The 21,083-nt window shown below is 43.7% G+C and overlaps 1 protein-coding gene across 50 annotated transcripts in view; it reads left to right on the top strand.

Annotated features, from left to right (window-relative positions):
* The window catches only part of LOC130072179 (protein NLRC5-like), a 912,375-nt gene that overhangs the window by 648,331 nt on the left and 242,961 nt on the right, over positions 1-21,083 (top strand). For 49 of the 50 annotated variants that reach the window (XM_056237149.1, XM_056237148.1, XM_056237144.1 and 46 more), the window contains 2 exons: positions 2,978-3,151; positions 5,381-5,554. In XM_056237149.1, the coding sequence (XP_056093124.1) occupies positions 2,978-3,151; positions 5,381-5,554 (348 nt within the window). The remainder of the gene's footprint in view (positions 1-2,977; positions 3,152-5,380; positions 5,555-21,083) is intronic. The other variant, XM_056237154.1, reaches the window with a different exon arrangement.

The raw sequence follows: 21,083 nt of genomic DNA, 5'->3' as shown, positions 1-21,083 counted from the left end.
TTTATAGAGTGAGACCACGCCTTTTCTGGCGGGACGTGACGATATGGGCGCGAGTTGCCCCCATTGGTCATTACGTCACGCAGAGTCTCTCTCGATAGGCTGCTGCATTTGCCGCAAGAGCAGCCAATAGGCGCGCGAGCTGTCTCGCCTGTGTCTGCTTGCTGCTGCAAAGCGTTTTACATTAATAAAAAATTAAGGATAATTTTTGGCTTCAATATCTCGTGGAAAAGAGGTTTTCCCCTAGCGTAAGCTATTACGCAGTACGAGAGATACTCTCGTAAGAGAACAGATGTTTTTAATGTATTTCATTTTATCAGTTTTGCATAATCTTTCTCCCTCCCATAATCTCTTAGAATAACAGTTAAACTTGCTGATATGTTTAATTCATTTTTAAAAAAAGAGATATTGCTCAAATGATATGCACTCATGATCCCTCAGTCTCTCTGCCTATTTACCCAGTTCAGTTGTTTGTCTCAGCGCAGAGTCTTGTCTAGAGTTCCTGGCATTACTGAGCGTTGTCCTTGTTTTCTGCTATTCCTGGTTTGGAGATCTGCCTGTGTCCTGGGGTGTGTTCCAGAAAGCAAGCTTATCTTACCTTCAAACATACCCTGAACTCTTGCTTGATTAAACCAAATTATTAGGTTTTATTGTTTAATTTCATGGTTCACACACCAGACCTTCTCAACAGAGACGAATCCACGAGTCACCATGGAAACAGACGCTGAGAAAAAGCGCGCCATACGACTACTTTCTTCTTTTGTTAAATGCTGATTTACATAGTGCATATCACCTCCTATTTGGTGGTTGTGCAATCATTTAAAATCTTTAAATAATTTTTATGAGATGAGCATTAGCTATATATTATAATAAACTGAACATTAGCTTGTTGTAACAGCGCTTTATATAGATATAACTGTCAGGCCCGCTGGAGCCTCATCAATAGAGACGCATGCGCTGAACACCTCTGGAGTAAACTGACCCTGGATCAGAACCGGCTCCGAAGCTGCTATGGCTACTGATGAGAGAGAGAGCTGTGCGAGAGAGAGAGAATGAAGCTCAGGATTTTATAGGCGATTTGATACGCACGATTTTGATGAAATTAGGGATTTTTATTTTAGTTTGAAAACAGAGGAATATCTGCAAATTGATAAAGCCTCTGTGTTGAGGGTTTTACAAACCACCCAAAAACTAAAAGCCGTGGGCTTGATAAAGTCAGTGGAGAGTTTTGAGGAGCTGTGCTTATCAGCGCTGTGATATCAGGCATTTCATTTTTCAGACCTCATTGAGATTACAGAGAGTGCCTTCAGTTGTTTCTATCAAAAGCTAGATCAGTGTTTATATCTGAACTTTAAACTTTTATCCCATTACTTCTATTTAAGCTGTTTCATGCCAACTCTCTCTGGGTCAGCGGCAGCGCCAACACAGATGTAAAGTGTTGCGATGTGATTTAGTCAAAGGTTTAATAGAGGAATTGTAAGAAGATGGTGTGTGTGTGTGAATGGAGATCACAGTATTGTAAAGCTGAATCGGTCAGCTCTACTGTCTTATCTCTCTCTCAGCATATGAGTAGCGCGAGGGCTTTCAGTGCTTCAGTCTCACGCCGCTTCCACATGTCCACTAGACAGGGATATTACGACACCACACGTTTCAGCCTCTGTTGGAGCAAGTTGGGTTTCCATGTTTTATGGGGACTTTCCATAGAAATACTGATTTGTATTCTGTACAAACTGTATATTCAATCCCCTAATGATAACTGATGTATTTTAACAAAGTGAACTGATGAGTATTTCTATACATTTCATGTTGACAGCATTATGTTATTTATTGTTATGTTTATCTCTGGATAAAGGCTTAACCCTTGTGTTATCTTCATTTGGGGCTGACACTAGTTATCTTTGGGGTCTCCAGGGACCCCAGACAATAACATTTAATTTTGTAACAGAATAATCTTTTTTTTTTTTTGTTACAAATGTAATTTGACTGTAATTTTGATATATTTTAAATTTATATAAATAAATAAATATTTATTTAAATAGGCTTTTTACAAAAAAACAGCATTTTATGTAAAATTCACTTTATAAAAGACCCAGATTTCTGACTTTCATTCATGGGGATAACATGGATAACTTTATATGGTTTAATGTAAGATTTGTGCCCATTTTTTTGGAAAGTGCTGTTTTAAAATAAAAAATAATAATTTTAACCTGTAGATGGCTATAGAGTTCCACTATTTGCTATTCGACTAACTAAATATATATTTTCACAAGTTGGATTCAGTTGGATTCATACCTAAATATTATAAAATCACAATTATAACAAAAATAAAATATTTTTGTCAAAGTTTAGCATTTTTGTACTGAAAAAATGTTTTTCAATAATGTTATGACTAGAATCAAACCTGAACAATGTTACAAAGATACATTTTTAGATTTTATCCTTTATTTCAATCGTCTGTTTTTAATATAATTCTAAAATTTTAAACAACATTTCAGTTACTAACTGTAACAGAACAAAAATTATTAGAAATGAACAGTTATATTACATATTGAGTAAAAATACATGACATGAACATGAACAGCAATAACAAATGAGTTTTTTATAGCCTTACAAATGTATTCGTGAGTGTGTGTGTGTGTGTGTGTGTGTGTGCACATTTTCAATGTGTAAAATGTATTTATTTCTGTCTATGTGTTCTGCATTGTTTCTGATTTTGATGATGAATTTTGTATATTTACTATGCGGGGTCTCCAGGGACCCGAAGACAACTAGTGTCACTATTTATTTCACGCTAACATAAAAACAGATATCAATACAATTGTTTTTGTTTGTTTTTTAGATCTAGAAAGTGTTGAGAACCGTAGAAAGTTTCATACCATTTGGACAAAGATTATTTAAAAAATTTGAGCAAAAGTCATTTGCGGGTTAAAAGGACCCTGAAGAAAACCAGAGGCTTAATGTGTGTCATTGTTCTCTACAGGTTGAGTGTGTGTGGAGTCACAGATGAAGGTTGTGTTGCTCTGGCTTCAGCTCTGATATCAAACCCCTCACACCTGAGAGAACTGGATCTGTCTGAGAATAAACTAGGAGACTCAGGAATAAAGCAGCTTTCTGATCTACTGGAGAATCCTCTCTGTAAACTGGAGACACTGGGGTAAGATCATCTCTACCATAAAGACTCTGAGTGAATAAGGATTAATATGTAGATAGTGTGTACAATATATGTGTGGCGTAAGCCCCATCCGGTGGTTCAGCGACAGATTCCTGCTTGAACCGTCAGATCCTGCCGGCGGTAGAAGACAGCGGTGAGAGTCTCCCTGAAGAGGAACATTTACATCTTTTACATCTCACTATATTATAATACCCCCACAAAACACAGTAAAACCAACAGTTAAATAAACCGGACGCACTACAAACCAGACAACAGATGCAGGATACAGTGAAGAGGGTTTTTAAAATAATTCAATAAATACAGTTTTTAACAGTCACTTGTCGCCACTTAGTGGCAAAACAATGTAATTGATAAATGCATTATTTTAACGCATGATTTAACCTATGATTTTGTCAAAAGTTTAATAGACAAACGAATTGGAAGAAGATCGTAAAACAGTAAACAAAAAAATTGCGATAGTCAAGTCAAGTCAAGTCACATTTATTTATATAGCGCTTTTCACAATACAGATTGCATCAAAGCAGCTTCACAGTGATAACATGAAAGTAGTACAACACAGTTCAATAATATTGTTGAATATTAAATATCCCCAACTAAGCAAGCCAAAAGCAAGGCGACAGTGGCAAGGAACCAAAACTCCATCAGATTGGATGGAGAAAAAAACCTTGGGAGAACCCAGGCTAGTCAGGGGCCAGTTCTCCTCTGGCTAACAATCATAGGGTTTTAAAGAAGCTTTACAGTAAGTGCATATCAGAGAGTACCTGGAAAAATACATTTAGTTAATCATGTAATATTTAGGGGATAACATATCGCCGACGTTGAGTCGTCTCTTCGCAGGCGTTGAGTCGTCTCTTCACAGGCGTTGGTCTTCTCATCACAGGCGTTGAGGCATCCGAAATCCCCGTGAGAGGCAGGATACCAAACTGGAGCCTACGAACGCCATTTTTCTCGGGACAAGCGTCCCGAGATAACAGCAGAAAGGCAGATGGGAAATAATTAGCATAGCTGATGTTCATAATGATTTCCATTACACGGGAGTAGGTGTTAGAAAACCATAATCTCACAACTCTCCGCAACCCAAACTCTCCGCAACCAACCGCAACCATACGGACCGACCCGTTTGTCTATAAGGCTGTCGAGCCCCACTGGTGCGTTAAGCAGTTTCAGTGGCAAACGGTTCCGTATGGCATAGCAGAGGACTAAAAGGTAAGCATTATGTGAATGCTTGACTAAAGAGACACGTCTTTAGTCTAGTTTTAAACTGTGACAGCGAGTCAGAGCATCGGACCGAATCGGGAAGGCTATTCCAGAGTTTTGGAGCTAAATGCGAGAATGCCCTCCCTCCTTTCGTGGACTTCGATATCCTAGGAATGACCAGAAGCCTTGAATTTAGTGATCTTAGAGAACGCGGTGGATTGTAGGGCGAAAGAAGGTCCGTTAAGTACATAGGAGCTAAACCATTAAGGGCTTTATAGGTCAGTAGTAGTACTTTGTAATTAATACGGAACTTAATAGGTAACCAGTGCAGAGATGATAAAATCGGTGTTATATGATCATATTTTCTTGATCTAGTAAGAACTCTAGCGGCTGCATTTTGCACTAACTGTAGCTTGTTTATTGAGGATGCAGGACAACCAGCTAATAAAGCATTACAGTAATCTAGTCTCGAGGTCATGAATGCATGAACTAACTTTTCTGCATCAGAAACAGATAGCATGTTACGTAATTTAGCAATGTTTCTAAGGTGGAAAAAGGCTGTTCTTGTAACAGATGAAATATGATTTTCGAAAGACAAGTTGCGGTCTAGTATAACACCCAGGTCTTTTACTGTAGTGGAAAATAAACGATAGTTTCGTGAATAATTTTTTTCTCCCAGCCCTAAAACACACACACACACACACACACACACACGTTCCTTTAAATGATTACAAATACATTAAGCACACACACACACGTTCCTTTAAATGTTTACAAATAGATTAAGCACACACACACACACGTTTTCCATGTTTTATGGGGACTTTCCATAGAAATTATTTTTATACTGTACAAACTGTATATTCAATCCCCTAATCATAACTGATGTATTTAAACAACATGAACTAATGAGTATTTGTATATATTTCATATTGACAGCATTATGTTATTTATTGTTTAAGTGTTGTGTTTATCTCTGGATATAGGCTTAATGTGTGTCATTGTTCTCTACAGGTTGAGGGATTGTGAAGTCACAGATGAAGGTTGTGTTGCTCTGGCTTCAGCTCTGAGATCAAACCCCTCACACCTGAGAGATCTGAATCTGTCTAAGAATAAACTAGGAGATTTAGGAATAAAGCATCTTTCTGATCTACTGGAGAATCCTCTCTGTAAACTGGAGACACTGGGGTAAGATCATCTCTACCATAAAGACTCTGAGTGAATAAGGATTAATATGTAGATGGTGTGCACAATATATGTGTGGCGTAAGCCTCATCCGGTGGTCAAAAATAATAATAATGCTATCAGTCAAATTCATCTTTACTTTGTTTGTTTTGTGTTATTTTTGAGAAAGAAGAATCACGCCATCACATACAAAAGGAACAATTGCACTTAATTAGGGATGTAACGATTCACTCGCAACCGGTTGAAAATTGATACAAATGTGTGACGATTCAAGTCGGTTGAAATGTTAAACGAATCGCGATCGATCATCTATATAGAATGACATCAGTGATCGCAATACACGTTTTAAACAGCAGGGGGCGTTTACTGTATAGCCTACTGTGAAGTTGTGAACCTCGCTTTACAGGCACACTAGCAGCGAGCACACACTGGCGTGAAGCTAGCGAGTGTTTTCACTTTATTCATGGAACTTGATCTTGTGTGAGCCAAGACTCGATTTGCTCCGCTCGCTCCGCGCCAGTGTGTCCCATAGACTGGTTTGCACGCGCCGTCAAACAGTAGACATGGCGACGGCAAGCGTAGATGTTGACGTTGACTCATTCAAAATCGGAGGTGTGGCGGCATTTTGACTTTCCGTAGACTAATAATAATCACCTCCGTGAGAAGCACCAGTCACCTCCGTTTTCATGTAAAAGTCATTAATACGACAATTGCGAGAGCCACGAAGATCACAAGGTGCATCAGTGTTTACGTGGCAACTAGGTGTTGTATTTATTTTACTAACTCTTTCTCTAAATGTGTGTTTTTTTAAACTCTTACTAGTGTAATGATACAAATTATACCAAAATTAGAATCTTGCCTTTATTACAATGTAAAACCCCTGTCAATCTAGTACTAATTTTACACAGTCCTTTACATAGTGTGCGAAGGTACCAGTGTCCAGCCTCTTGACCAAACAGACAGAAAGACGGAGTTGAAACAACCTTGAAGGGAATTTTTTTATGTAGTTTTATTATTTGACAAATATATTTTAAATTAAAAAAGAAATGTGGAGCATTTTGTCTGAGAAATAATAAAAGGGACACTTTTGTCTTCAATTTCATTTGTTAAAAAAATCGTGAGAAAATCGTATCGTGAAACAAGTATCGTGAATCGTATCGCATCGTGAGATTAGTGAATCGTTACATCCCTACACTTAATGCGACCAGTTTGAAATAATGGTGACACTTTATCACAAGTATACAGTAACACAGCGCTTATAAATCATTTGCAAACTATTAGTGTCACGGTGCATGAATTCACTGTCTCTCTCTCGTCTCGCGTGCTTGTGTGTGTGTGTATCTGTGGGCGTGGTCACTGATCATTGATGATCAGCAGCGCCAGCTGGCTTCAATCTGTTTGTCCCTTTATATGTTCAGTAACTGGTGTCTCATGTTGTCAGATCGTTGTTCTTCCCGGTGTGTTCCTGTTCCTGAGCTGTTCGTCCTCCTGTGGAATTCTCTTGTTCGTCGTCGTGTTTTCTTCGAGTTCCCTCGCACTTCCACGGATTCACCGGGCACCTCACTGGAGATTCCTCACTGGACTGGGAGCACTTCACTGGCTGTCCACCGAAGTCCCTGGGTCACCCACCATCTGCGCTGGAGTTCATCCGACCCACCATCTCTGGACCAGCTGTGTTGTTCCTCTGTGTTGTGTTCCTGACCGTGATATATATATATATACACTCACCGCCCACTTTATTAGGTACACCTGTCCAACTGCTCGTTAACACTTAATTTCTAAGCAGCCAATCACATGGCGGCAACTCAGTGCATTTAGGCATGTAGACATGGTCAAGACAATCTCCTGCAGTTCAAACCGAGCATCAGTATGGGGAAGAAAGTTGATTTGAGTGACTTTGAACGTGGCATGATTGTTGGTGCCAGAAGGGCTGGTCTGAGTATTTCAGAAACTGCTAATCTACTGGGATTTTCACGCACAACCATCTCTAGGGTTTACAGAGAATGGTCCGAAAAAGAAAAAACATCCAGTGAGCGGCAGTTCTGTGGGCGGAAATGCCTTGTTGATGCCAGAGGTCAGAGGAGAATGGCCAGACTGGTTCGAGCTGATAGAAGGGCAACAGTGACTGAAATAACCACTCGTTACAACCGAGGTATGCAGAAAAGCATTTGTGAAGCCACAACACGCACAACCTTGAGGCGGATGGGCTACAACAGCAGAAGACTCCACCGGGTACCACTCATCTCCACTACAAATAGGAAAAAGAGGCTACAATTTGCAAGAGCTCACCAAAATTGAACAGTTGAAGACTGGAAAAATGTTGCCTGGTCTGATGAGTCTCGGTTTCTGTTGAGACATTCAGATGTTAGAGTCAGAATTTGGCGTAAACAGAATGAGAACATGGAACCATCATGCCTTGTTACCACTGTGCAGGCTGGTGGTGGTGGTGTAATGGTGTGGGGGATGTTTTCCTGGCACACTTTAGGCCCCTTAGTGCCAATTGGGCATCGTTTAAATGCCACGGCCTACCTGAGCATTGTTTCTGACCATGTCCATCCCTTTATGGCCACCATGTACCCATCCTCTGATGGCTACTTCCACCATGTCACAAAGCTCTAATCATTTCAAATTGGTTTCTTGAACATGACAATGAGTTCACTGTACTAAAATGGCCTCCACAGTCACCAGATCTCAACCCAATAGAGCATCTTTGGGATGTGGTGGAACGGGAGATTCGCATCATGGATGTGCAGCCGACAAATCTGCGGCAACTGTGTGATGCCATCATGTCAATATGGACCAAACTCCCTGAGGAATGCTTCCAGCACCTTGTTGAATCTATGCCACGAAGAATTGAGGCAGTTCTGAAGGCAAAAGGGGGTCCAACCCGTTACTAGCATGGGGTACCTAATAAAGTGGGCGGTGAGGGTATATACTTACCAACTCTAATAAAGCGTTTTGCTCTTTGGGGAACAGCGGTGTGGGAGAATCGAGATCCATGCTGCACCTCGTTCCAGGCACTCTCCGAAGCTATGAGAAGGGTTTTCGATCGTGCGGTGGCGGGTAGAGAGGCGGCCAGACTACTCGCCGATCTCCGCCAGGGTAATGGCTCGGTGTCGGAATATTCCATCCAGTTCCGCATCCTGGCCGCAGAGTGCCGATGGAACGAGGAGGCGCAGTGGTACCGTTTCCTGCATGGGTTGGCTGACCGTGTCCAGAAGGAGATATACATGCTGGACCTTCCTCAGACATTGAACGGACTCGTGGAGCTAGCGCTGAGAGTCGATGCTCGGCTGAGCAGGATGGGTCGGTTTCAGCAGAGTCATCAGTTCCTCGGCGCGGAGGATTCACGAGTCGGCAGTAAGGACACGGTCAGCCCTCTCCTCGATCCCGAGCCCATGCAGGTGGGTAGAGCTTGGCTTTCCCGGGAGGAGCGAGAGAGGCGGAGATCCCATGGACTATGTCTATACTCTGGGAAGGCGGGCCACTTCATTCATGCCTGCCCAGTAAAAGACCAAGCCCGGTAGTAACTATGAGGCTACTATCGGGTGGGATCTCCGCCGAGAAGACTTCATTACCATCATCATCTACCCTCCTCCCGGTAAGACTAAGGTGGGCAACCTGCACACTCGACATCAAGGCATTACTGGATTCTGGGGCAGAAGGTAATTTTATGGACTTTGGACTGGCTAAGAAACTATCTATTCCCATTTCTCCACTCAAGCATCAGATCTCCGTTAATGCTCTAAATGGCCAACTTCTCCCCAACATCTCTCACACGACTAAATTCATCACACTCATCACATCCGGCAATCACATTGAGACTATAGAATTCCTCCTCATGGACTCACCTCTCGCACCAGTTGTACTTGGTCATCCCTGGCTCACTTTGCACAATCCCAGAGTCGATTGGGGCCACAATTCAGTGTCTACATGGAGTAATAAGTGTCATAAGTCTTGTCTAGTGTCTGCGTGTTCGTCTGTACCTGTTTCTGTGTTTCAGGAGGAGGCAGTGAATTTGTCTAACGTGCCCAAGGAGTACCAGGACCTGAGAGAAGTGTTCAGTAAGTCTCGTGCTGCTTCTCTTCCTCCTCATCGTCCCTATGACTGTGCAATAGACTTAGTGCCAGGTGAGTCTCCGCCTAAGGGCAAGTTATATTCACTTTCTGTTCCAGAGAGGGAGGCTATGGAGAAATATATTTCTGATTCTCTAGCATCCAAGTTCATTCGCCCTTCCTCATCTCCAGCGGGGGCGGGGTTCTTTTTTGTGGGGAAGAAGGATGGGTCTCTGCGACCGTGTATTGATTACCGGGGGTTGAACAACATCACGGTAAAGAATACTTATCCTTTGCCGTTGATGTCTTCTGCCTTCGAGCGATTACAGGGAGCATCCGTCTTCACAAAATTGGATTTACGTAACGCTTATCATTTGGTCCGCATAAGGAAGGGTGATGAATGGAAGACCGCAATCAATACCCCCAGGGGGCACTTTGAATACTTGGTCATGCCGTTCGGCCTGTCAAACTCCCCAGCGGTCTTCCAAGCACTTGTCAATGACGTGCTGAGAGATATGGTTGACCAATTCATATATGTTTACCTGGATGACATATTGATTTTTTCATCTTCTCTCCAGGAACACGTTCAGCACGTCGGACGAGTGCTTCAGAGGTTGCTAGAGAATGGGCTTTTTGCCAAGGCGGAGAAATGCGTTTTTCATGCACAGTCTGTTCCTTTCCTAGGGTTTATCGTCTCGTCTGAGGGAATGCGTATGGATCCTGACAAGGTTAAGGCTGTGATTGATTGGCCTAGTCCAGATTCCCGTAAGGCCATACAGAGGTTTCTGGGGTTTGCCAATTTCTATTGGCGTTATATTCGCAATTTCAGCCAACTAGCCGCACCTCTGACTGCCTTGACCTCCCCCAGAACAATGTGCAGGTGGTCCGATACAGCCGAGGCTGTGTTCGCCAAACTTAAGAGCCGCTTTGTTTCGGCTCCCATCCTCGTCACCCCTGATCCATCACGTCAGTTTGTGGTGGAGGTCGACGCGTCAGAGGTGGGGGTAGGAGCAGTTCTTTCCCAACGTTCTTCCACAGACGACAGGATGCATCCTTGCACGTTTTTGTCCCATCGTTTATCACCTGCCAAGCGTAACTATGAAATTGGTAAGAGAGAGTTGTTGGCAGTCAAGTTAGCGCTGGAAGAATGACGTCACTGGTTAGAAGTTCCAGGGGTACCTTTTATCGTATGGACCGATCACAAGAATCTAGAGTATATTAGAACCCCCAAAAGACTCAACTCTAGGCAGGCTCGATGGGCACTTTTTTTCGGACGTTTTGACTTTTCTCTTTCGTACCGCCCGGGTTCCAAAAACATCAAACCCGATTCTTTATCTCGAATTTTTGACCAATCCGAACGCCCGTCTACTCCCGAGTGTATTTTACCTGAGTCGTTAGTTGTCTCCACTCTCAGATGGGAGGTCGAGTCGAAGGTCATGAAGACCTTAGAAGGGGTAACGCCTCCACCCGATTGCCCACCGAATCGGTTGTTTGTGCCAGAAGAGTGTCGGTCCGACGTTATTCAGTGGGGGCATTGTTCCAGCGTGGCTTGTCATCCAGGAGTTAATCGCACCAGTTATTTGGTCAGGCAACGATTCTGGTGGCCACTTATGGCTCATGACATCCGCAGTTTTGTCCTGGCTTGCTCGGTTTGTGCCACTGGTAAATCCTCCAATCGACCCCCAGATGGGTTTATCCAAACGCTGTCTGTCCCTTCGAGACCCTGGTCCCACATCACACTAGATTTTATCACCGCCCTCCCAGGGCAAGACGGTCGTTTTGACCATCGTGGACTGGTTCTCGAAGGCGCTCATTTTATTCCCTTGCCTAAATTACCCTCCGCCAAGGAGACAGCGGTAACTGTTGTAGATCACGTCTTTCGTTTACATGGCCTCTCGATGGACGTGGTTTCCGACAGGGGTCCCCAATTTGTGTCCAAATTTTGGCAAGAATTTTGTAAGTTACTGGGGGCGACTGTCAGTCTTTCTTTGGGGTTCCATCCCCAAAGCAATGGTCAAACTGAGAAAGCCAATCAAGATTTGGAGAGAGTTTTGCGATGTTTGGTTTCCAAGAATCCTTCCTCCTGGTGTCAACAACTGTCAATGGTGGAGTACGCCCACAATTTGTTACCAGTGTCATCCACGGGCCTCACTCCGTTTGAATGTAGTTTAGGTTACCAGCCAACAGTTTTTGCCAGTACGGAATCCGAGGTCGCGGTCCCCTCCGCTCACGCCTTCGTCCAGAGGTGCCGCCACACTTGGATTAGAGCCCGTGAGACTCTTCTCCAAGTGGGAGCCCGCACCAAGGCTAAAGCCGATCGCCACCGGTCGAAGCCTCCCGTATACGTCGTTGGTCAAAAAGTGTGGCTTTCTACTAAGAACATTCCTCTCCGGTCCGTATCTAATAAACTTGCTCCCAAATTTATCGGCCCGTTTCCTGTCACCAAGATCATTAGTCCGGTGGCAGTCCGACTCAAACTTCCTCCTGCGTACAGGAGAATTCATCCCGCCTTCCATGTGTCTAAGATTAAACCTGTTTTTCATGCACGCATTAATCCGCCAGTCCCGGTTCCTCCCCCGCCGCGTCTCGTAGATGGGGAACCAACATATTCGGTTAACCGTATTCTGGACTCGAGACGGAGGGGACGCGGATTTCAGTACCTGGTGGACTGGGAAGGTTACGGACCGGAGGAGAGAAGTTGGGTTCCTGCTAGAGACATTCTGGATCACTCCCTTATCGATGATTACAATCGACAGGTAAGTCCGTCAGGGAAGCGTTCCTAGGGGAGGGGGTACTGTCACGGTGCATGAATTCACTGTCTCTCTCTCGTCTCACGTGCTTGCGTGTGTGTGTGTGTATCTGTGGGCGTGGTCACTGATCATTGATGATCAGCAGCACCAGCTGGCTTCAATCTGTTTGTCCCTTTATATGTTCAGTAACTGGTGTCTCATGTTGTCAGATCGTTGTTCTTCCCGGTGTGTTCCTGTTCCTGAGCTGTTCGTCCTCCTGTGGAATTCTCTTGTTCGTCGTCGTGTTTTCTTCGAGTTCCCTCGCACTTCCACGGATTCACCGGGCACCTCACTGGAAATCCCTGACTGGACTGGGAGCACTTCACTGGCTGTTCACCGAAGTCCCTGCGTCACCCACCATCTGCACTGGAGTCCGTCCGACCCACCATCTCTGGACCAGCTGTGTTGTTCCTCTGTGTTGTGTTCCTGACCGTGATATATATATATATATATATATATGTGTGACCAGTTACGGAAACTAGGGACACAAGTCGGTTCTGGGGCATTTTGAGTTATTCATAGATTCTGAAAGTGTAGTCTCCAAGCTTTCCAACGATGTGTAACACGTGGAAATCTGATAATATTTAGAGAAGTTGTGGCCATTTGAAGGTAGGCACTTAAAATAACTAAAAGTTAAGATAACAGTCTCTAAAGATGTGCAGTTCTCACCTCTCTCTGCTGGGGGGAGTGACAATAGGGCTCATTTACATCTCATTTAGATAAGCCATACCCCCTGTAAAGCTTCCCCCTGTGCTTTACAGCTTTTTTTCTTTCCTGAGCTAGCTAATAACAATAGGTAGGTATTGGGAAGGTCTAAACAGACTAAACATGCGATAACGTGTAGCCTACGTGTTCTTAGAATGAACACAAAACGACAAACTTTAATGTTTATGGAAACTCACCCCCAGGACCGGCGAATGCACTTCTGCCGCTCTAGGCAAAAAACAATTGTGCTGCCCCTTTATTTGCAACGTATACCAGCAACAACACACAAAGACCAATATGCCATACATATAACGCAAAACCAGCAACAACACACAAAGACCAATATGCCATATACATATAATGAAAAACCAGCAACAACACACAAAGACCAATATGCCATATACATATAACGCAAAACCAGCAACAACACACAAAGACCAATAAGCCATAGGCCTACATATAACGCAAATAGTGCGCAACGCGCGTGTGCCCAAAATGTCAACAATATTAAAGTTTATGCAGGAGGCAAATGTCTGCTGGCATTTTTCTTTAAGCAGTCATGACAGGAATTTTCCAAATAATCACATTTCACTTCCTCAAATTACTGTTGCAAATCTCTTTACATCACTTTCTTATGTGCATACACACACAAATGAAATGTCCGCAAGCACATTATATCATCAGCAGGTTCAGCATCTTAAATAACGACTAGAGAGCAAATGAAGCTTAACTTACGTTTCAGAAACGCGCACAGCAGGCCTTCATCGCAGCAAAGGTCTTAACTGCATCCTCTATTTCGATTCTCTGTGCCAGTTCATGTTGTTGCCAGTCCATTAAGTCTGTTCCCTGTTCACAAAACGATCCCCATTCAAAGCAATCGGGATGTCACATATGAAACAGCCAGCCACCGTTGTCAGCGAGCCGAGCCGCCGTATTCAAGCACCGAGAGCGCGCGAGCCCACAAAGTGCGGCGAAAACATTTTCGATGTAACTGCCACGGTTCAGCTCGTCTGCGACAATCTTTGCGGCGTCCATCTTCATTGAATTTTGATATCAGATAGAGCAGGAGCAGAGCGCTGCATATTAAGTAGCCACGCTGTTGGGGGGCGGGGGGCAAAGGCGCGGGCGGCTATTCAGTATGGAAATACACACAGACAATGACACGCCCCTACTGCATGCTAGAATCCCCGAAAAACAAGCCGATTTCAACCTCAAAATGTACGCTTTTAAATATACCAATACTGTTATCTCAAACATGGAGAGGCTTCTTCATCATCTCAACTAACAGATTCTGCAAAAAAGCGGAAATCACAAATTTTGGAAAAAAACGCTTTTTTCTCATTTTGCTCGCAAGTTGTGCTGCCGACTTGTGTCCCTGGTTTCTGTAACGGGTCACATATATACTTACCAACTCTAATAAAGCGTTTTGCTATTGCATCCTTCTCCAGTCTCTGTCACAATTAGTTTACAGTTAATGAATAGTATAAGAGTATATAAGCTGTTGTTAATATATTAATCAGTATTACTAGATTATATTATTATTATTAGACTGTATACAAATAATTGGGATAAATGTCTCGTCTCTCTCTCAGTATATGAGCAGCGCGAGGGTTTTCAGTGACTCAGTCCAGTGTTGACAACTATGTTCAGAGGAAAGTAGCTACAGTAACACCTTCCCTAAGGGGCTGTTCACACCTGGCCACTTCAAGCGTTTTCTGTGATAGGATAGCTATCCGATCGTGAAGAGACCAGGTGTAAATGCCCTGCGAAACACATTCCAGACGGATCCGATCGCTCAAACCACTTCAGGAGGAGGTCTGAGACCGTTCCAGACCAAACTGGACAAGTGTAAATGCATCTGGTTGTTGAATATGCACTATTGCACATATGTACATTTTACTTCTCCCAAAAATGCTAAAAAATAAACATGTGAGAGCATGTTATAGGCTTATGTCATGTTATAGCCAGATAAGACTTGTTTGTTTCCACATATGTTAGAGCGAGAGAGAGAGAGACGGCAGGGAGAGAGCAAGAGCTCGCGCTCGCACCACTGACAGCATTTGGGGGTCACTGAGGTTTGACCAGAGAGCCGCTAGATTTGTCACTAGTCGCTTTTAAAAACAAAAATCACTAAAGGGGTCTGAAAAGTCGCTATAATAGTGACAAAGGCTCTAAGTTTAACACTGATTCAGTCTCACGCCACTTCCACACGTCCACTAGACAGGGATATTACGACACTCATAGATAACGACAGGCTTCAGCCTCTGTTGGAGCAAGAGTGGCTAACCTCTGTCAACCTCGGCTATAAGCGAGGAAGAAAATAAAGCCATTTCATTTGAATCAATATCGATTCTGGAATAAAAATAATACATTTTCAAATCGTAAACAAAAATTTTTTTGATAGTTTGGAGAATTGATTTTTTTTTTCTCCAGACCTAACACACACACACACACTGTGACGGAGTGCCCGCTTGAGCCTCTGGGACAAGTACCTGTCTCTGGGTTCTCTTCATAATAAAGCCTGCGTTTGGATCACCACTGTCCTTGTTCCATGTGCAGTTTCATGACAGAATACTGAGCCACTACTGATCCAGCGGCTGAGAGGAACACGGACCTCGATATGGATCCCACAGCGCAGATCGTAAGCCTCCGTCAAGGAGAATGTCCACTCAAGGTTTTTGTGACAGATTTTTTGAAGCTCTCTCGTCAGTCCTACTTAGATGATTTCTGTTTAATGATGTTCTTTCGGGGAGGACTGTCTGAACCACTCGGCTCTGCTATACCGTTTCCGAGTCCAAGCTGGACTCTTACCCAATATATTGATCTGGCCCTTTCCATGGGCGGTTCGCTTTTTACTGTGGATTTTTTTTAACTTTTGCTTCACAAAGGACCCGACGATTCGCCACTTTACAAGGTACCCACTGAATCCACGCATCAATTGTCTCCCGGTGAACCAGCGCATCACACGTGCTCCGCCGAGTTTGCGCTACATGAGAGCCCAGTTGAACCAGCGCTTCGTAAAGGGTCCTCCGAATCCACGCAACATGTGAATCCCGTCGTTCTAACCCTTCACGTGAGCTCCGTTGTATTCCTGCCTCAAGAGTTTTCTACTGAGTCTGAGCGCGTGCCTACCGAGTCAAGTGAGTCAAGTGAACCGAGTCCCGAGTCAAGTGAACCGAGTCCCGAGTCAAGTGAACCGAGTCCCGAGTCAAGTGAACCGAGTCCCGAGTCAAGTGAACCGAGTCCCGAGTCTACCGCGTCAAGTGAGTCAAGCCCAGTGACGCGTCATCGCAGAAGGAGGACTCGTTTGCCTCGCCAGGCTCCGAAGGGCGTTCCCAGACTCCTCGCCCTGCCGGCCCCGCCTCTGTGCCTCGCCCTGCTGGCCCCGCCTCTGCGCCACGCCCTGCCGGCCCCGCCTCTGCGCCTCGCCTTGCCTGCGCCCTTCAAGCTCCGGGAGGCCTCTCTTGAACTCATTTACAGCCTGGAGGTTCCTCCCGTGGTTTTCCCCAAGTATTTTTGGGGGGGGGGGCAAGAGGTACCCTGTGAGGGCCATGGAGACGACGTCGACATGGACCTCACCCTCATCTGAGTCTGCTCCGCCCTGGACGCTCGAGGGTCCGACAGCTCCGCCCTGGACGCCCGAGGGTCCGCCAGCTCCGCCTTGGCCATGCCCGCATCCTGCTCCGCCCTGGCCTTCGCCTCAGTCTGCTCCGCCCTCGTCTCCGTCAGAGTCTGCTCCGTCCTGGTACCCTTCCAAGTGTGCTCCCCCATGGTCTCTTGCCCTGCTCTGGTCTCCAGGCCCCAGGTCTCTCCATGGGCCTGGCCCCCTGCCTCTCCACGGGCCTGGCCCTCCATCCCATCCCCCGTCGACCTCCCTCCGGAGCTCTTAGGAGCGTCTGGAAGCCGCTCCTTAGAGGGGGGGTTATGTGACGATCTGCGGCTGGAGTGCCCGCTTGAGCCTCTGGGGGGCACTCCTTCCTAGTTTATTGTTTCCTTTGTTTTACCCTGGACTGATTATGCTTGATTTTACGCACCTGTGTTTTATTATCTTGTTTAGCGCACCTGTCTTAAGCCTGAGTGGCCCTTTGTACCTGTGCTCAGTATTGTATGTGTCTCACTGCATCCTAAGCGTTTTCCTAGTTTCTTAGTGTTTCCGAGTATGTTCTAGTTTCACGGTTCCTGGACTCCCTGCCTGTATCTGGTCTTCCCGTTTGCCTTATCCCTGCATTGAATGATTGCTGATCTGGACTGCTTACCTGGTTTTGACCCCTGCATGTTTCCCTGTACCTGTCTCTGGGTTCTCCTCATAATAAAGCCTGCGTTTGGATCACCACTGTCCTTGTTCCATGTGCAGTTTCATGACACACACATTCCTTAAAATGTTTACAAATACATTAAGCACACACACACGTTAGGTTTCCATGTCTTATGGGGATTTTCCATAGAAATAATGATTTTTATACTGTACAAACTGTATATTGAATCCCCTAATCCAGGGGTTCCCAAGCTTTTCCATTCCAGGATCCACGTAGACAAGAATAATCTTTCTCAAGACCCATCAAAATAATTGTAAAGCATGAATGTGGGGTGGGAGGCGTTAGTTCTCTTTAGAGCAGCTTTTTTCCTTGTCATAGTATGACATATAAGTTTAATTGCAATACAAACTTATGGTACATTATCAAAAAGTTTGAGAATTAAAATAGTAGCCTAATGGCTGTTGATAATAATGTGAAGAATACTGAGAAGTTTTTGTCTGCTGGCTCAACTGATTTACCCAAACATGGCAAAACAAATTTAAAGAAATGATAAAGATTAAGTAAGCTTAATTTGGTTTGATATGACAAAACATATAAGGTTTGATATGACAAAAAAATTTAACTATGAAAAAAATAATAGACTAATCATTTTATTTGACAGTATGCCCAGGACCTATAATTTCAATACTAATATATTAATGCTGCGAGTGTTGTTAAACTCATTGCATTGTTCAGCGCAGAAAACGCTTTCGTGCTCGTGTGTATACATTTTAAATACTTTTTACATATGTATTTTCCTTATGCGTTGGTAGGTATCAAAATGCATGCGAGGGAACACAAAACAACGCACGTTGACCATATCTCTGAAAGACAACAGCGCTGTGTTGAACAGACGACAGGGATAATGCATTTCCCAGAAGCATCGTATGGCTAAGTACAGTTAGATCGTAGAACCATTGCCACCGATGGTCTCTACAATCAACTTGGCTCACGATGCTTCTGGGAAACAGCCCAGACCTGAATCAGCCTTTCGTGACATTTGAGTTCTCCGGTGTAATGCGATCTCATGCAGAATGCAGAGCAGTGATTGGAGTAAACGAGTTTCTTCTCGTTAATAATGCGCACCGAACCGCTTAATGTAACACTATGTTGTTTTTCAACCTTCATAATATATTTCCAAGACCCTTGTGATGGTACATCGACTTAAAATAAGTTAAATGACACGTCTGCCATAGCCTGACGTGGTCTGTATCGCTTTTACTGGCACTATGTAACTTCTGGTTTCGGGTAGGAACCCGTGCACAAAAAGAACTACAAAATTCGACTGCTTTACGGCATACGTCACTTCCCCCACCACTTCCTCAAATTGTCTGTGGCCAGGGACGTGCACAGGGGGGTTGCTCAGGTTGCCCGGGCAACTGCCCATATGCCCTTCTCACTCAAGTTGCCCTTCTCACTCAAGTTGCCCTTCCGAGAAAAAAATTAAATCGTACAATGGATGAAGAATTTCACGTAGGCCTAGATTAAAAAAAAAATCGCAAAGCCTCATTCACTTCCATTCGGGCACCGAAAGTGAAAGTCAGTATGAAGGGCAAACGCTGCACGCGACCTAAGCACGCGACCGGCGTAGGGCCACGCAAATTACTTAAGGCCACGCCTCCATCTCGTATCATAGTCATAGTGCGCCGTCAAATGTAGCTACAACATCCACGACAAAATGAAGCGAAACTATCCTTCTGGTCACGAAAAGAGGAAGAAGAAAAAAACCATGAGAGTGAATTGCGGGAACAACAATCAGGTAAACTTGTGTTCTCTCCTCTCTAAGTTTGATGTCAGCAAAGTTTGATGTTTTTTGGTCTTGCTAACCTAGCTGGGCAGGCAGTGCATCTCTTGCATCACTTTGTGGCTGACAAAAGTGAGAGTAAAATACAATTATTTATTACGTTTGATTTTGATAAACGACAAAGTGCAACGGTGTTTGTTTACTGCAGCTCGGAAAACATAACCGCGTCGCGTGTGTTATCGTGCGTTCATATGCGCGTTGCCGAAATGAAACTCGCATTTTTCAAGCAGAAATATGTGGAGACCAGACATACTGTACAATATATGCACGTGAATGATGGCACTCCCAATCAAAGTACACATTATAAAACAAGACACTGATTATCTAGTCTCAGTGTAGTTAAAAACTCTAAACAACTGCACTAATTATGCAAGATAGAAAGCAATGTATTGACAATTTGACATTGATTGACTATTGATTTATAGGCTATATTGAATTAAAAATGTTGATTAGCTGGACATACTGGTCAAAATGGATGCACATCCCTCAGTAAATAATAACCATAAATCAAGAATTGCTTCAACATGCATAATAAAAAATTAAAAAATCATACTGATGCCGAAAATGCCCAGGCTGTAGAAAGAACCAAAGTTAATCCCAAAAGCCAAAGCTCAGGGTTATAATTTATTATTTTCTTCTTATTTATGTTTACGTTAATATTCACTTACTTAATAATATTCACTTATTATCTTAACATTCTATAGAAAATACTCTATTCAATAAATATTGTGTGTTTGAACCTCATTCTGTTCTATATTGTTGTACTTATTCTTTGACTGTTTTGTTTAAAGGAGGGAGGATTGTATGGGAGCGCTGAAGTGTCAGGTGTGACTGTGGCAATGGCAAATGGTTTACATAGCTCACGACATCACGGGTCAGGTAGAGGGCCCATTAGCGGAATTTTGCTTAGGGCTCCAGGGAGGTCAGGATCGGCACTGGGTGTAGCAGTCGATTCTGTTCCTTACCGGAATTCCTGTTCCCTTTACGCAATCATACTACAAATCATGCGTAGTTGCCCAGATGAGCAAAAAGCACAATTGAATGTACGGGAAGCCAAAAGGTTAAAAAAGGATTGTATTTTTTCCGAAATCTAAGCGTTTTTTTTTTTTTTTTATTAGAAGCGAGTTTTTCCCCATCTGTCAATTCAATCCAGATTATTTATTTAAAAATAATAAATAATAATAATAATAATAATAATTAAAAAACAATAAACAATAATATGAGGAACTCTTTTTCTCGTGTGTATTTTGGTGACATTTAACATATTGTTAATACATTTTGTATACTGTTTACAAAGTTGTATATCATAAACCTGTCATCTTTGACGTTTGCAATCTTTATAAATAATAATAAGACCATAATATGAGGCATTGCGTTTGGACATAAACACGATCAGATAAGGCAATTTGTATGGGCAAAATTCAACTGAATATATTCCTTCATATAGCCCGTGAGTTTTGGGGGTAGTGCCCTTTTTTCAGGTCAGAGCAACTGCCCCACAAAATTCCTGTGCACGTCCCTGTCTGTGGCCATTGCAGACATCCTAAGTCTCCCGGGAGTCTCCCGCATATTGATAGCGTCTCCCTGATGCCCGAAAATGAGTTCAAATCTCCCGCAATCTAGAGCGCGCATGCGAGACAGAACATACTGCGCGCATAATATACATAGCGCGAGCACGGCAGAGAGAGCGAGAGACCTTGCGAGTGTGCCTCACGAAAGCTAGTCAACCCGACCCCCCGTCAACAATCCAGTCACCAAGATATACCTCCCTGAAATGACTTCTTGCAGGTTGGTATGTCTGCCATTGTTGATTCCAAAGCCGGTGCTGGTGGATAAACAGCGAGCGTGTGCGTGCGACAGTAGGCTGCGGTAGGCTAAATTAAT

This window comes from Rhinichthys klamathensis, unplaced genomic scaffold (genome assembly GCF_029890125.1).
Source record: "Rhinichthys klamathensis goyatoka isolate OS25496 unplaced genomic scaffold, OSU_Roscu_1.1 h1tg000481l_1, whole genome shotgun sequence".
Lineage (NCBI taxonomy): Eukaryota > Metazoa > Chordata > Actinopteri > Cypriniformes > Leuciscidae > Rhinichthys > Rhinichthys klamathensis.
The sequence above is the reverse complement of the archived record's forward strand: the minus strand, read 5'-3'. Positions and strand labels throughout refer to the sequence as shown.